Source organism: Nerophis lumbriciformis, linkage group LG19 (assembly GCF_033978685.3).
Source record: "Nerophis lumbriciformis linkage group LG19, RoL_Nlum_v2.1, whole genome shotgun sequence".
Taxonomy (NCBI): Eukaryota; Metazoa; Chordata; class Actinopteri; order Syngnathiformes; family Syngnathidae; genus Nerophis; species Nerophis lumbriciformis.
The window spans coordinates 40,311,303-40,329,457 of record NC_084566.2 but is presented as its reverse complement, the minus strand read 5'-3'; the positions used below and the strand labels follow the sequence as shown (position 1 = coordinate 40,329,457).

The 18,155-nt window shown below is 38.0% G+C and overlaps 1 protein-coding gene across 2 annotated transcripts in view; it reads right to left on the bottom strand.

The window, feature by feature from the left end:
• Positions 1-18,155, bottom strand: part of mrc1b (mannose receptor, C type 1b) — a 98,237-nt gene that overhangs the window by 14,168 nt on the left and 65,914 nt on the right. Inside the window, exons 21-27 of one of the 2 annotated variants that reach the window (XM_061978779.1) lie at positions 15,626-15,731; positions 9,895-10,010; positions 9,754-9,798; positions 9,579-9,681; positions 1,532-1,764; positions 1,303-1,468; positions 1,047-1,211 (exon numbers count right to left, since the gene is read on the bottom strand). In XM_061978779.1, coding sequence (XP_061834763.1) covers positions 1,047-1,211; positions 1,303-1,468; positions 1,532-1,764; positions 9,579-9,681; positions 9,754-9,798; positions 9,895-10,010; positions 15,626-15,731 — 934 coding nt within the window. Of the gene's footprint in view, positions 1-1,046; positions 1,212-1,302; positions 1,469-1,531; positions 1,765-9,578; positions 9,682-9,753; positions 9,799-9,885; positions 10,011-15,625; positions 15,732-18,155 lie in introns of both variants that reach the window. The other variant, XM_061978777.1, reaches the window with a different exon arrangement.

Sequence of the window (18,155 nt, the reverse complement as noted above, 5' to 3'; positions counted from 1 at the left end):
TTAATATTAAGATTCATTTTCATAAAGTTTCGGTCTCGCAACTACGGTAAACAGCCGCCATCTTTTTTCCCCGTAGAAGAGGAAGTGCTTCTTCTTCTACGCAAGCAACCGCCAAGGTAAGCACCCGCCCCCATAGAAGAGGAAGCGCTTCTTCTTCTACTGTAAGCAACCACCCGCCCCGGTAGAAGAAGAAGAAGCGCGCGGATATTACGTTTCATTTCCTTTGTGTGTTTACATCTGTAAAGACCACAAAATGGCTCCTACTAAGCGACAGGTTTCCGGTTCATGAAAAGACGCAATCTCTCCATCCGCACACGGACTACTATTTCACAGCAACTGCCTAAAGACTTTCAAGAAAAGCTGGCTACTTTCCGTGCATATTGTAAAAACAAGATAGCTGAAAAAAAGATCCGGCCAGAGAACATTATCAACATGGACGAGGTTCCACTGACTTTTGATATTCCTGTGAACCGCACTGTGGATACAACGGGAGCACGTACGGTGAATATTCGCACCACAGGGAATGAGAAGTCATCCTTCACTGTGGTTCTAGCTTGCCATGCTAATGGCCAGAAACTTCCACCCATGGTGATATTCAAAAGGAAGACCTTGCCAAAAGAGACCTTTCCAGCCGGCGTCATCATAAAAGCTAACTCGAAGGGATGGATGGATGAAGAAAAGATGAGCGAGTGGTTAAGGTAAGTTTACGCGAAGAGGCCGGGTGGCTTTTTTCACGCAGCTCCGTCCATGTTGATATACGACTCCATGCGCGCCCACATCACGCTGGTTTTTAATATATTATTAAAGTTTGACTGACCTATCTGACTGTTTTTTTGACATTCCTTTAGCGCAGTTAGATGCGGCTTATAACACGGGGCGGCTTATAGGTGGACAAAGTTTTGAAATATGCCGTTCATTGAAGGCGCGGCTTATAACCCAGGGCGGCTTATGGTGCGGAAAATACGGTACTAGCCTTTTTTTTTTTTTTACAAATAAGACAATTTAACCCTGGTTTTGGGCTGTCTTATATAGACCGTGGTTATTACCGTGTCTCACGCAGCTCGAGGCCGCATTCGCCCACTCGATCTCGTCAGTGGCAAACAAATAGCAATGAGACTTAAAGGGCAGCCAAGTGTAGCTCTGCTGGTAGTCCACAATCGCCTCCTCGGGGCAAATCCCCGGGTAGCTGAGAGACTGCGTTGGCGGCACATCTGGATTTGGCGAGAAACATACAGATGTTGAAAGATTCGAAAGGACTGCAAAGGAAGGTCGGTGATGATTTGGCGTGCTGGCGGCGGTCACCTGTCGACTGCATGCAAACGCTGCTCATGGTCTGGTTGCACAATGCTGTTTTAAATTTGCCGTTCAGGTCCAGGTACACACAAGGGCGGTCCTGGCTCGGCTCCCCTTCGTCCCAGCTGGCGAACGGCATGTGCCAGCCGTCGATGTACCTAAAATAACCCTGGGTCTGGCAGCCGAATGAATGTGTTACCTTTGAATACACGCAGGTACTATTTCTCGCTTTTGGTACCTCCTTTTTGTTCAGTCCGATCCAAAGAGGGGCTTTGAGATTTAACGCCAAGAGCTCCACGTAGGCCTGCGTCCACTCGTTCCTCAGGCTCGCCAGCTTGGCTTTATCGCCTTCGCAGTGCTTCTTGGCCTGGTCCCAGCTCAGTTTCTGAGTCACCGCCTTGATGCTGTCGTTTCCCAAAGTCATGTAGATGTTGGGGACCGCCGGCTCGGGCTGGGACGGGATACCCGAGTCTGTCGAGGGGCAGAAACCCAAGTGAACAATGTGTGGACTAAAAGTGTAAAGGTAGGGGTGTAACGGTACGTGTATTTGTATTGAACCGTTTCGGTACTGGGGCTTCGGTTCGGTTCGGAGGTGTACCGAACGAGTTTCCACACGGACATATTAAGTAGCGTAACGCACGTTGTGTAAAAAAATGCACACCGAGGCGCAACACACGGCTAACTTACACTAGGCCAACTACTCAGTGGCCTAGTGGTTAGAGTGTCCGCCCTGAGATCGGTAGGTTGCGAGTTCATACCAAAGACTATAAAAATGGGAGCCATTACCTCCCTGCTTGGCACTCAGCATCAAGGGTTGGAATTGGGGGTTAAATCACCAAAAATGATTCCCGGGCGCGGCCCCGCTGCTGCTCACTGCTCCCCTCACCCCCCAGGAGGTGATCAAGGGTGATAGGACAAATTTCACCACACCTAGTGTGTGTGTGACAATCATTGGTACTTTAACTTTAACGGGCTAGGACATACTTGCCAACCTTGAGACCTCCGATTTCGGGAGGTGGGGGTTGGGGGGTGAGGGGTGGGGCGGGGGCGTGGTTAAGATATATATATATATATATATATATATATATATATATATATATATATATATATATATATATATATATATATAAGAAATACTTGACCTTCAGTGAATTCTAGCTATATATATTTTTTTTTATTACATATATATATATAAATAAATAAAAGAAATACTTGAATTTCAGTGTTCATTTATTTACACATATACACACACATAACACTCATCTACTCATTGTTGAGTCAAGGGTTGAATTGTCCATCCTTGTTCTATTCTCTGTCACTATTTCAGAACACACACATTATACAAATATACATGATAAAATCAATAAGAAAACGGGAGCTCTAATTTGGGAGTCTGAATTAGGATCAGAAGTTCCTACGTAAACATTGCGCACTCACGTCGCCTTGTTGTATTGATTACTGCAGCTGTGCACTGGATTCATTCACAAATACAAACTACAACTCACAAACACTTTAGAGTTAGGCTCCACCATCAGAATGTGTACTTAAACTTATAAAGATCACATGGATATTATTCAGCGAGTTGATTCACCAAAACTAACCTGTTATACAGGAGGAAAAAGCACACAGGACGTTTCAATTGTTCACAGACTGGTCGCGCTCATCAGAATGACAAGACACTTCCGGTCTGCAGGTGATAGCATTCAATTGGGAAGAAACGCCCTACTGCCCCCTACTGACCAATGTGAATACTGATAAATCTGTAATGACAGCTCCAAAAACGAATTCAAACCACAAAATAAAATAAATAAATCAACACAAAAATGTGACACATTATGGGTGGGTCACATATGCATGTACAGTAGATGGCAGTATTGTCCTGTTTAAAAGTGTCACAACATTGCTGTTTACGGCAGACGAACTGCTTTACGGTAGACGAAAACTTGACTGCTGTTGTTGTGTGTTGTTACCGCGCTGGGAGGACGTTAATGAAACTGCCTAACAATAAACCCACATAAGAAACCAAGAACTCGCCCTCCATCATTAGCTGTTTCTATTGTGGGAAAGCGGACGTGTGAACAGGCTGTCAACACGTCACTCAGGTCCGCATGGAGCTGGAGGCCACGCCCCCTCCAGCTCCGCCTGAATTTCGGGAGATTTTCGGGAGAAAATTTGTCCCGGGAGGTTTTCGGGAGAGGCGCTGAATTTCGGGAGTCTCCCGGAAAATCCGGGAGGGTTGGCAAGTATGGGCTAGGATAGACTGACCATACGTCCTCTTTTCACTCTTTCAGGGCGGAGTTTCTTAAATGCCTCAAATGTCCGGCATTTTGAGTTAGGGTTGCGTGTATTTTCAATGTACGTTCAGGGTTAAGAAGGGGTTGAAAACAAAACAAACAGCAGCATTGGTGAGGGAGGGGCAGAGACAGAGAGAGAGAGAGAGAGTTATGCAGTTGATCCTCAAAAACAGCGGAACACTTCTGTTACAAAGATATTTTATGTCACAAGACAACTGTTCTGCCTTTAAGGGCCGACTGCAAAAGCGCTAGTCAAAGATCCATTATTGTATGTAATAGGAGAGCACTGCTGTTTTTAACAAAGCACTGCAAAATTGCAAGACAAAAATGGTCTATAATGCAGGATGGCTCTGCTGTTTTTGAGAATGTAATGCATAAAAAGGTCGGTCAAATATTTACTTTGACTCTCATTTTAGCAGTTGATCCTCAAAAACAGCAGAACACTTCTGTTACAAAGATCTTTTAAGGACCGAATGCAAAAGTGCTAGTCAAAGATCCATTATTGTATGTAACAGGAGAGCACTGCTGTTTTAATAATGCACTGCAAAATTGCAAGACAAATAATGCAGGATGGCTCTGCTGTTTTTGAGAATATAATGCATAAAAAGGCCGGTCAAAGATTTACTTTGACTCTAATTTTAGCAGTTGATCCTCAAAAACAGCAGAACACTTCTGTTACAAAGATCATTTAAGGGCTGACTGCAAAATCGCTAGTCAAAGATCCATTATTGTATGTAACAGGAGAGCACTGCTGTTTTTAACAAAGCACTGCAAAATTGCAAGACAAAAATGGTCTATAATGCAGGATGGCTCTGCTGTTTTTGAGAATCTAATGCATAAAAAGGCAGAACACTTCTGTTACAAAGATCTTTTAAGGACCAAATGCAAAAGTGCTAGTCAAAGATCCATTATTGTATGTAACAGGAGAGCACTGCAGTTTTTAACAATGCACTGCAAAATTGCAAGACAAAAATGGTCTATAATGCAGGATGGCTCTGCTGTTTTTGAGAATTTAATGCATAAAAAGGCAGAACACTTCTGTTACAAAGATCTTTTAAAGACTGAATGCAAAAGTGCTAGTCAAAGATCCATTATGGTATGTAACAGGAGAGCACCGCTGTTTTTAACAAAGCACTGCAAAATTGCAAGACAAAAATGGTCTATAATGCAGGATGGCTCTGCTGTTTTTGAGAATCTAATGCATAAAATGGTCGGTCAAAGATTTACTTTGACTCTAATTTTAGCAGATGATCCTCAAAAACAGCAGAACACTTCTGTTACAAAGATCTTTTAAGGACCGAATGCAAAAGTGCTAGTCAAAGATCCATTATTGTATGTAACAGGAGAGCACTGCTGTTTTTAACAAAGCACTGCAAAATTGCAAGACAAAAATGGTCTATAATGCAGGATGGCTCTGCTGTTTTTGAGAATTTAATGCATAAAAAGGCAGAACACTTCTGTTACAAAGATCTTTTAAAGACTGAATGCAAAAGTGCTAGTCAAAGATCCATTATGGTATGTAACAGGAGAGCACTGCTGTTTTTAATAATGCACTGCAAAATTGCAAGACAAAAATGGTCTATAATGCAGGATGGCTCTGCTGTTTTTGAGAATCTAATGCATAAAAAGGCAGAACACTTCTGTTACAAAGATCTTTTAAGGACCGAATGCAAAAGTGCTAGTCAAAGATCCATTATTGTATGTAACAGGAGAGCACTGCTGTTTTTAACAATGCACTGCAAAATTGCAAGACAAAAATGGTCTATAATGCAGGATGGCTCTGCTGTTTTTGAGAATCTAATGCATAAAAAGGCAGAACACTTCTGTTACAAAGATCTTTTAAGGACCGAATGCAAAAGTGCTAGTCAAAGATCCATTATTGTATGTAACAGGAGAGCACTGCTGTTTTTAACAAAGCACTGCAAAATTGCAAGACAAAAATGGTCTATAATGCAGGATGGCTCTGCTGTTTTTGAGAATCTAATGCATAAAATGGCAGAACACTTCTGTTACAAAGATCTTTTAAGGACCTAATGCAAAAGTGCTAGTCAAAGATCCATTATTGTATGTAACAGGAGAGCACTGCTGTTTTTAACAATGCACTGCAAAATTGCAAGACAAAAATGGTCTATAATGCAGGATGGCTCTGCTGTTTTTGAGAATCTAATGCATAAAAAGGCAGAACACTTCTGTTACAAAGATCTTTTAAGGACCGAATGCAAAAGTGCTAGTCAAAGATCCATTATTGTATGTAACAGGAGAGCACTGCTGTTTTTAACAAAGCACTGCAAAATTGCAAGACAAAAATGGTCTATAATGCAGGATGGCTCTGCTGTTTTTGAGAATCTAATGCATAAAATGGCAGAACACTTCTGTTACAAAGATCTTTTAAGGACCTAATGCAAAAGTGCTAGTCAAAGATCCATTATTGTATGTAACAGGAGAGCACTGCTGTTTTTAACAATGCACTGCAAAATTGCAAGACAAAAATGGTCTATAATGCAGGATGGCTCTGCTGTTTTTGAGAATCTAATGCATAAAAAGGCAGAACACTTCTGTTACAAAGATCTTTTAAGGACCGAATGCAAAAGTGCTAGTCAAAGATCCATTATTGTATGTAACAGGAGAGCACTGCTGTTTTTAACAAAGCACTGCAAAATTGCAAGACAAAAATGGTCTATAATGCAGGATGGCTCTGCTGTTTTTGAGAATCTAATGCATAAAAAGGCAGAACACTTCTGTTACAAAGATCTTTTAAGGACCGAATGCAAAAGTGCTAGTCAAAGATCCATTATTGTATGTAACAGGAGAGCACTGCTGTTTTTAACAATGCACTGCAAAATTGCAAGACAAAAATGGTCTATAATGCAGGATGGCTCTGCTGTTTTTGAGAATCTAATGCATAAAAAGGCAGAACATTTCTGTTACAAAGATCTTTTAAGGACCGAATGCAAAAGTGCTAGTCAAAGATCCATTATTGTATGTAACAGGAGAGCACTGCTGTTTTTAACAAAGCACTGCAAAATTGCAAGACAAAAATGGTCTATAATGCAGGATGGCTCTGCTGTTTTTGAGAATCTAATGCATAAAATGGCAGAACACTTCTGTTACAAAGATCTTTTAAGGACCGAATGCAAAAGTGCCAGTCAAAGATCCATTATTGTATGTAACAGGAGAGCACTGCTGTTTTTAACAAAGCACTGCAAAATTGCAAGACAAAAATGGTCTATAATGCAGGATGGCTCTGCTGTTTTTGAGAATCTAATGCATAAAAAGGTCGGTCAAAGATTTACTTTGATTCTTATTTTAGCAGATGATCCTCAAAAACAGCAGAACACTTCTGTTACAAAGATCTTTTAAGGACCGAATGCAAAAGCGCTAGTCAAAGATCCATTATTGTATGTAACAGGAGAGCACTGCTGTTTTTAACAAAGCACTGCAAAATTGCAAGACAAAAATGGTCTAAAATGCAGGATGGCTCTGCTGTTTTTGAGAATCTAATGCATAAAAAGGCAGAACACTTCTGTTACAAAGATCTTTTAAGGACCGAATGGAAAAGTGCTAGTCAAAGATCCATTATTGTATGTAACAGGAGAGCACTGCAGTTTTTAACAATGCACTGCAAAATTGCAAGACAAAAATGGTCTATAATGCAGGATGGCTCTGCTGTTTTTGAGAATCTAATGCATAAAAAGGCAGAACACTTCTGTTACAAAGATCTTTTAAGGACCGAATGCAAAAGTGCTAGTCAAAGATCCATTATTGTATGTAACAGGAGAGCACTGCTGTTTTTAACAATGCACTGCAAAATTGCAAGACAAAAATGGTCTATAATGCAGGATGGCTCTGCTGTTTTTGAGAATCTAATGCATAAAAAGGCAGAACACTTCTGTTACAAAGATCTTTTAAGGACCGAATGCAAAAGTGCTAGTCAAAGATCCATTATTGTATGTAACAGGAGAGCACTGCTGTTTTTAACAATGCACTGCAAAATTGCAAGACAAAAATGGTCTATAATGCAGGATGGCTCTGCTGTTTTTGAGAATCTAATGCATAAAATGGTCGGTCAAAGATTTACTTGGACTCTAATTTTAGCAGATGATCCTCAAAAACAGCAGAACCCTTCTGTTACAAAGATCTTTTAAGGACCGAATGCAAAAGCGCTAGTCAAAGATCCATTATTGTATGTAACAGGAGAGCACTGCTGTTTTTAACAAAGCACTGCAAAATTGCAAGACAAAAATGGTCTAAAATGCAGGATGGCTCTGCTGTTTTTGAGAATCTAATGCATAAAAAGGCAGAACACTTCTGTTACAAAGATCTTTTAAGGACCGAATGCAAAAGTGCTAGTCAAAGATCCATTATTGTATGTAACAGGAGAGCACTGCTGTTTTTAACAATGCACTGCAAAATTGCAAGACAAAAATGGTCTATAATGCAGGATGGCTCTGCTGTTTTTGAGAATCTAATGCATAAAAAGGCAGAACACTTCTGTTACAAAGATCTTTTAAGGACCGAATGCAAAAGTGCTAGTCAAAGATCCATTATTGTATGTAATAGGAGAGCACTGCTGTTTTTAATAATGCACTGCAAAATTGCAAGACACAAATTGTCTACATGGCAGGATGGCTCTGCTGTTTTTGAGAATCTAATGCATAGAAGGCCGGTCAAAGATTGACTTTGACTCCAATTTTAGCAGTTGATCCTCAAAAACAGCGGAACACTTCTGTTACAAAAATATTTTATGTCACAAGACAACTGTTCTGCCTTTAAGGGCCGACTGCAAAAGCGCTAGTCAAAGATCCATTATTGTATGTAACAGGAGAGCACTGCTGTTTTTAACAAAGCACTGCAAAATTGCAAGACAAAAATGGTCTATAATGCAGGATGGCTCTGCTGTTTTTGAGAATCTAATGCATAAAATGGTCGGTCAAAGATTTACTTTGACTCTAATTTTAGCACTTGATCCTCAAAAACAGCAGAACATTTCTGTTACAAAGATCTTTTAAGGACCGAATGCAAAAGTGCTAGTCAAAGATCCATTATTGTATGTAACAGGAGAGCACTGCTGTTTTTAACAAAGCACTGCAAAATTGCAAGACAAAAATGGTCTAAAATGCAGGATGGCTCTGCTGTTTTTGAGAATCTAATGCATAAAATGGTCGGTCAAAGATTTACTTTGACTCTAATTTTAGCAGATGATCCTCAAAAACAGCAGAACACTTCTGTCACAAAGATCTTTTAAGGACCAAATGCAAAAGTGCTAGTCAAAGATCCATTATTGTATGTAACAGGAGAGCACTGCTGTTTTAATAATGCACTGCAAAATTGCAAGACAAATAATGCAGGATGGCTCTGCTGTTTTTGAGAATATAATGCATAAAAAGGCCGGTCAAAGATTTACTTTGACTCTAATTTTAGCAGTTGATCCTCAAAAACAGCAGAACACTTCTGTTACAAAGATCATTTAAGGGCTGACTGCAAAATCGCTAGTCAAAGATCCATTATTGTATGTAATAGGAGAGCACTGCTGTTTTTAACAAAGCACTGCAAAATTGCAAGACAAAAATGGTCAATAATGCAGGCTGGCGCTGCTGTTTTTGAGAATCTAATGCATAAAATGGCAGAACACTTCTGTTACAAAGATCATTTAAGGACCGAATGCAAAAGCGCTAGTCAAAGATCCAATATTGTATGTAACAGGAGAGCACTGCTGTTTTTAACAAAGCACTGCAAAATTGCAAGACAAAAATGGTCTATAATGCAGGATGGCTCTGCTGTTTTTGAGAATCTAATGCATAAAATGGTCGGTCAAAGATTTACTTTGACTCCAATTTTAGCAGTTGATCCTCAAAAACAGCAGAACCCTTCTGTTACAAAGATCTTTTAAGGACCGACTGCAAAAGCGCTAGTCAAAGATCCTCTATATAACAGGAGTCTTTAACAAATGTGTAATGTTTTGCCTCTGAAAAAAAAAATTGCTCATCCTACCGAGACTCCTGGTGCAAATAAATCCGTTGCTGTCGTTGCAGGACTTGATCATCCACTTTCCAATTCCAAGAGTGGGATTGTTTGTCATGAGAACACAACTTTCCTAGTGCAGGACAGGAAGTTAGGATTGTTAAATATCATTTATTACACCATGGAAGAAATGTGGAGTTTTTACCTCATTCCATCTTTGGTAAAAACTCCCCTGTCGACGTCTGTGCACCTAAAAAATATTTCAAAAACATATCAACAAACTGTGCTCCCTCTCTTTTCTGTGAAGTAGATAGTGATATTCCATATGTGCAATTACGGAATAGACCCAGTTGGTGTAGTGTCTGGCTTTTCCATCGCTCCAGAAAAAGGCGTCCTGAGTCAAACTGTTCAAGCCGATCCACAGGTCTGCAGACACTTCCGCCATTTTGGTGGTCAAAAACGCTGCGCAGAGAAGGGGGCATTCATGCGCTCATTTATGATGGAGTGATCTTCTACTATTTACTTTCACACATTCTTTTTGTCACGACTCCTACACTGCAAAAAGTGAAATGTAAGTAAGATGAAATATCTCAAATAAGGGTGATATTTGCTTATTTTCTGTCTGATAAGAGAATTCTTCTCACTAAGCAGATTTTATGTTAGAGTGTTTTACTTGTTTTAAGTGTTCTAAATGATCTCAGTAAGATATTACAGCTTGTTGCTGAGATTTGATGACCTATATTGAGTAAAACATGCTTGAAACTAGAATATCAAGTGTTGCAAAGCTGTGTCATCAACACTCACAAGTATAAAACTACTTATTTTAAAGTTTCTTATTTCAAGCATGAAAAAAAAAAAAATCATGACTTTGACACAATTGTGTCTCATAATTAAAACAGATGACAGCCAAATGGACTTTGCTGTTTTATTTTCAATGAAACAATAGAAAATAGGTACTCATGTAGTAGTACAGTTGGCACAGTACAGCAAACTGACAGTTAATATTTAAACATTTAACATGTGACATTTCCATACTTGCCAACCTTGAGAGCTCCGATTTCGGGAGGTGGGGGGTGGGGGCGTGGTTGGGGGCGTGGTTAAGAGGGGAGGAGTATATTGACAGCTAGTCACCAAGTCAAGTATTTCATACATATTATATATATATATATATATATATATATATATATGTGACTACTTCATCTCTACAGGCCTGTTTCATGAGTGGTTCCCTCAATCATCAGGAGATTGAGGGGATGATTGAGGGAACCCCTCATGAAACAGGCCTGTAGAGATGAAGTAGTCTTGTGATTTTTTTCCCACACATACACATATTGCGCTCTACTACGGTATCGAGCACTATTTTTTGGATAACCTTATTAAGACATATATATATATATATATATATATATATATATATATATATATAATATAAAAATAAATAAATAAATAAATAAATGTTTACTATATTTTGCTAAAAACATGAAAATTAATTGTATTTTTATTTTTATTTTTTCGTGACTCCTTATTACATCCAGCCATAGAATTATACATTAAAATATACATATGTCAAATAATTGATTTTAAATGATCATAATAATTCATTTAAAATGATATATATATATATATATATATATATATATATATATATATATATATATATATAGTAGAGATGCGCGGTTTGCGGGCACAACCGCGGAGTCCGCGGATTATCCGCGGATCGGGCGGGTGAAATTTAAAAAAATTAGATTTTATCCGCGGGTCGGGTCGGGTCGGGTGGTTGAAATAAAAAAAAATTTGATTTTAAATAGATTCAGGCGGGTGGCAGTTAAACCAATTGGGAAATATATATACATAGTTAAATGTTGTTACCCACATACGAAAAACGAGCAGGCACCTGCTGCATATGCCACAACAGAAGAAGAAAAAAAAAAAGAGATGGACACTTTTACGGAGCGGAGAAGGGACGCCTCGCCGGGGTCCGGGACCGAGGCCCCTTCCCCCGAGAGGGCCCCACCGGGAGCCGTAGCTGAGGTGATCCGCGAGAAGGGCCCGACGCACGTCCAGGGTCACCACCGCGCCCACCGCACCGACACCCCGCCTCGTCCGCCTTCGCCGCGGCCGGCGTCACTCGTAGCAGGTAAGCAGCTTACCTGCCCGCCACCCCCGTGGCCGGGGGCTCGTAACAGGGGTCACTCCGCGCGCTCCGCCCGCGCAGCTTACCTGCCCGCCACCCCCGTTGCCGGGGGCGCGTTACAGGGGTCACTCCGCGCGCAGTGCGCTCACGAAAGGAGTGGGGCTCACCCTGGTTGATATAGACAGCAGGACGGTGGCCATGGAAGTCGGAACCCGCTAAGGAGTGTGTAACAACCCACCTGCCGAATCAACTAGCCCTGAAAATGGATGGCGCTGGAGCGTCGGGCCCATATACCCGGCCGTCGCCGGCAGCGAGACGCGCTTGGAGGTGCGCTCAGCGCGGCTCCCATATGATTGCGCACTGGTGTGCGTCTGGGTCGTGACAGCGTGGCACGCGAATGTCTGTTCTGCATTGGATCAGTCTCCTTTCTTTAACAGGCAAAAGCTTTATAACCTCACTAATGCCTTGCATCGTCTATATTAGATATATAACAACGGGCGGGTGCGGGTGGGTGCGGTGTTGATTAAATGTTAATTCGGGTGGATGCGGATGGTTGACGACTTTTGTCATGCGGTTGCGGATGAAATAATTGCCTATCCGCGCATCTCTAATATATATATATATATAGATAGATATCTACATCCTGAAAATATGCAAACAAAACTGTGTTTAGATAATTGATACTTCAAACTTGAAAAAATAAATATTAAGGAATATAACATAACTTGGCTTCTGAGAGTTTCAAAATGTAATGAATAAAATTCTAAAGTTGTTGATAAACAAGCAATTATTTTAATAATTAAATATGGTCATTTGAAATGAATTATTATGATAATTTAAAATCAATTATTTGAAATATGTATATTTTAATGTATAATTCTATGGCTGGATGTAATAAGGAGTCACGAAAAAATACAAATAAAAATACGATTAATTTTGATGTTTTTAGCAAAATATATTTAAAATTTATTTATTTTATTTAATTTTTTTAATTAATAAATATATTTATTTTTAGGTAAAATAAACATAATAATACAATTTATCTCCAGTCTGGATGATTTAGTTCTTGTCACCCTGTTGTCCTCCCGTCATGAAAAAAAGGCTGTCCTCACTCAGGTCCGCATGGAGCTGGAGGGGGCGTGGCTTCCAGCTCCGGCTGAAAATTGGGAGATTTTCGGGGAGAATATTTGTTCCGGGAGTTTTTTGGGAGAGGCGCTGAATTTCGGGAGTCTCCCGGAAAATTCGGGAGGGTTGGCAAGTATGGACATTTCTAACTATTTTGAACAGAAATAGTTCATGCACATTCAGATGAATTCTTCAAAATTACAATTAAAACAATTTTATATGCGCACTAATTGGCTGAAAGAGCACGCACTTGGCGCGATGATGTCATGTTATCCATGGAAAAATGCATTTTTAGACAATATGATTTGCCTGAGCGGCTAGGAGACCCCGAGAGTAACAAGCGCTTGCCTTGTTGCCTTTCCATTAAGAACAATAAATTAGTTTTTAGTATAAGTTTGCTGGTTTCAAGAAATGTAATGCCGAGTGCATATCATTATGTCAAGATAATGGCACTAGCATTTACTTCAGTTAAGAATATTTTCCAACATATTGAGCAAAAAGGTCTCTCTTTTTTTTCTAGCAAGAAAAGTGCACTTGTTATTAGTGAGAATATACTTATTTTAAGGTATTTTTGGGTTCATTGAGGTTAGCTAATACATTTTCTTGTTCTATTGGCAGATAATTTTGCTTAGTTCAAATAAAATACCCCTCATTTTTGTATTTTTTTCCCTTGATTTTGAACACTGAATTTTTGCAGTGTACTTTCACACATTCTTTTTGTCACGACTCCTTTGCTTTAATGCAGGGGTGCGAACAGGTTTTATCCGGCCCGCGGGATGAGTTCGCCAAGTATAAAATAGAGGTGAAATGTTTGAATGAAAGAAACTGCTGTTCTAAATGTGTCCACTAGATGTCGCATACCTGCCAACTTTTGAAATCAGAAAAACCTAGTAGCCAGGGTCCAAGGGCCGCAGGCCCCGGTAGGTCCAGGACAAAGTCCTGGTGGAGGGTTCAGGCTTCGCCCCCCGACGCAAAATGATTATTAGCATTCAGACAGGTTAAAATGTTGCTAAAACCATCACTTTTCTATCAGTCACAGTGACTTTTCAAAACAAAAATATTACAGCAAAAATCATATGGGTTGATTGACATGTTTATTCTGTAAGCTAACTTCAATAGTTTTAAATTATTTTGACAGTTAATGCCAGTTATCCTGTCAACCTTTCACAAGACTTCAATTTGTTAATTGAAAGTATAAACAGTATAAACACTTTTTACAGTAAACAAATGGTAAAACAGTACTAAACAATTCCATTAAAAAAAAAATTGGTGTCATTATTAACTTTCTGTCCAAGCTTGTATAATCTACTGCCTTGTTCAATTGTAAAAAATATTCTGTGCCTAAAATTCACATTTCTATCACAATTATCCTACCGTAAACATGGTAAGCTAACTTCATTAAAATTAATAGTCCTGTCAATAGCATGGAATTACAATTCAAATGTAGTTTTTTTGTAAGCCTTTCAAAAGAATTCAAAATATGAAAAATGAATGAAAATTAATTGAAGCCATCAGACACTTGAAAAGTGGCACATCACATCTCTAATGTAATCATTTGAACTTTTCAACAGAAATAGCACTGCAAAAATATTAAGGACATACTTCTGTATTTTGGTAGTTATGCTGTCAACATTTAACAAGATTTCTTCAACTTGGACTTGAAAGCATAAATAGTATAAACACTTTTAACAGTATGTCGTGCTGTGAAATACAGCCGACAGGATTGCGCACCAAACACGAAGCAAGGCCAAAGTGCATGCATGGTGCAGGAGAACAAAGGACTTCTTTCATTTAAGGTTTGTGATAAACCATCAAACTCATTCGTTAAAAGGACTCTATAGTAATATAAAGCGAGTTTTTCTGGACATTATCATGCAAGAAAAGTTTATTTTTGGGACCGCGATCACCGCGTAATGATTTTTAAAGGTTGCATTACAAACATTTAACTGTCCCATGTGATCAGCCAGTGCGATTGGAAATCCATGCTCAATTATTGCCTCCGTAAATAAAACTTCGGCATTTATCACATCCAAAGAATCTGTTTGGGCGACGAAAAACGTTGAAAGTTTTCCACTTGTATCGCTAGCAACGGCATTAGACTTGTGTTTTTTTGTCCCAACGTGGTCTTTTACATCGCTAATTCCTCCGTGTCCGATCGAAAAATCTTGTCTGCACAAGGTGCAATTCGCGTAGTTGTCACCCTTTTTTTTTTTTAAATTAATGAAAAACCGTATTTTTTATCACTGCAACCGTAACCCGGAATAGGTTGATGAAAACCGTACGAATTACGGGAAAACCGGAGTAGTTGGCAGGTATGGATGTCGCAATAACAATTATTTGTATCTTTGTAGATGATGTTACATATGCAAAAAAAATAATAATAACATGATGTTGTGCACCAGTCGAGGAAAATGATCAAACTACATAAATAACATCATGAAATTTGATTTTGATGTTATTTTTTTATGTTGATAGATTGAAAATGACCACCAATGAGTTGACTGATGAACATTATCACATCATTTATACAGAAAGTATAAATAAGGACAAATAAAGATAGAATACTATTAACCGCAACAACATTATGATTTGTACAATTTCAGACATTATGACATTATGATTTATACATTTTATTTTTATTTTATTTTCTCTTATTTATTTTTCATTTTATTTTTATGTTATCGCGCCGTGATTTTACCAGTCCGGCCCACTTGGGAGTAGATTTTTCTCCACGTGGCCCCCCCCCCCCCATCTACAATGAGTTTGACACCCCTGCTTTAATGTCATTACTGGAAACAGAAGGAACCGAGGTGCTAACCTTGCACACGCCTGGTGGCGATAGAGACTAGATTGCCTCCCATGGTGATGCACTGCTTCCTTGCTTCTTCCCAGGTGGTCTTCCGGTTACTGTTGATGCTGTAACACTACAAACACACACAAAAAATGAGTAACCCACTACATATAATAAGAGGTAAAAAAACAGTCAGGTTTTAGCACTGAAGTGCAAAAAGATGTAACACCATTGAAATTCTAACAGCAAAGCGTAAAAAGAAGTCAACCACTTCAATATCAAATAGAGATGCTCAGTTTTTAATATTCAAGATGCATATGTTTTTAACATTTAAGTGTCAAAATAAATCAAGCACTTTAAGTTTACTCGGTAAATACGCTTAGTTTTCATATTAAAATGTATGCAGTTTATACAAAATGTTTTTAATATTCAAGTGCAAAAATTACTCATTTGACCTCAATAATAAAAACAACAACATCAAAATGCTTCATTTTTAACATTCAAGCACAAGAAAAAGGGTAATCGACCTTAATATTGAGACGTAAAAGTGCTTCGTTTTTCTAACATTGAAGCGCTCTCCCTGACCACCTGAGGGCACCTCAGACTGTGGATGCTATTAAAAAAGGCTTAAAAGCCCTTCTTTTTAAAAAAAAAGCCTTTTTTTAGATATATGCATACTAGTTATAGCTATTTGGCTGTTCTAGTTTTTATTTTTATTTATTTTTTATCTTTTTATGAATACACTGTAGCACTTTGAGATTGTTTACTCAATATAAAGTGCTTTTTACAAATAAAATCTATTATTATTATTAGTTCATACAAAATGTTTTTAATATTCAAGTGTAAAAATGACTCATTTGACCTCAATAAAATCAACAACAACAAAATGCTTCATTTTTAACATTCAAGCACAAGAAAAAGGGTAATCGACCTTAATATTGAGAGGTAAAAGTGCTTAGTTTTTCTAACATTGAAGCGCTCTCCCTGACCACCTGAGGGCACCTCAGACTGTGGATGCTTTTAAAAAAGGCTTAAAAGCCCTTCTTTAAAAAAAAAAAGCCTTTTTAGATACATACATACTAGTTATAGCTATTTGGCTGTTCTAGTTTTTATTTTTATTTATTTATTACCTTTTTATGAATACACTGTAGCACTTTGAGATTGTTTACTCAATATAAAGTGCTTTTTACAAATAAAATCTATTATTATTATTAGTTTAAACAAAACGTTTTTAATATTCAAGTGTAAAAATGACTCATTTGACCTCAATAATAAAATCAACAACATCAAAATGCTTCATTTTTAACATTCAAGCACAAGAAAAAGGGTAATCGAGCTTAATATTGAGACGTAAAAGCGCTTCGTTTTTCTAACATTGAAGCGCTCTCCCTGACCACCTGAGGGCACCTCAGACTGTGGATGCTTTAAAAAAGGCTTAAAAGCCCTTCTTTTAAAAAAAGCCTTTTTTGGATATATGCATACTAGTTATAGCTATTTGGCTGTTCTAGTTTTTTATTTTTATTTATTTTTTATCTTTTTATGAATACACTGTAGCACTTTGAGATTGTTTACTCAATATAAAGTGCTTTTTACAAATAAAATGTATTATTAATATTAGTTTATACAAAATGTTTTTAATATTCAAGTGTAAAAATGACTCATTTGACCTCAATAAAATCAACAACAACAAAATGCTTCATTTTTAACATTCAAGCACAAGAAAAAGGGTAATCGACCTTAATATTGAGAGGTAAAAGTGCTTCGTTTTTCTAACATTGAAGCGCTCTCCCTGACCACCTGAGGGCACCACAGACTGTAGATGCTTTTAAAAAAGGCTTAAAAGCCCTTCTTTTAAAAAAAAGCCTTTTTAGATATATACATATTAGTTATAGCTATTTGGCTGTTCTAGTTTTTATTTTTATTTATTTATTACCTTTTTATGAATACACTGTAGCACTTTGAGATTGTTTACTCAATATAAAGTGCTTTTTACAAATAAAATCTATTATTATTATTAGTTTATACAAAATGTTTTTAATATTCAAGTGTAAAAATTACTCATTTGACCTCAATAATAAAAACAACAACATCAAAATGCTTAATTTTTAACATTCAAGCACAAGAAAAAGGTAATCGACCTTAATACTGAGACGTAAAAGTGCTTCGTTTTTCTAACATTGAAGCGCTCTCCCTGACCACCTGAGGGCACCACAGACTGTGGATGCTTTAAAAAAGGCTTGAAAGCCCTTCTTTTTAAAAAAGCCTTTTTTAGATATATGCATACTAGTTATAGCTATTTGGCTGTTCTATTTTTTTTTTAAATTTATTTATTATCTTTTTATGAATACGCTGTAGCACTTTGAGATTGTTTACTCAATATAAAGTGCTTTTTACAAATAAAATCTATTATTATTATTAGTTTATACAAAACGTTTTTAATATTCAAGTGTAAAAATGACTCATTTGACCTCAATAATAAAATCAACAACATCAAAATGCTTCATTTTTAACATTCAAGCACAAGAAAAAGGGTAATCGACCTTAATATTGAGAGGTA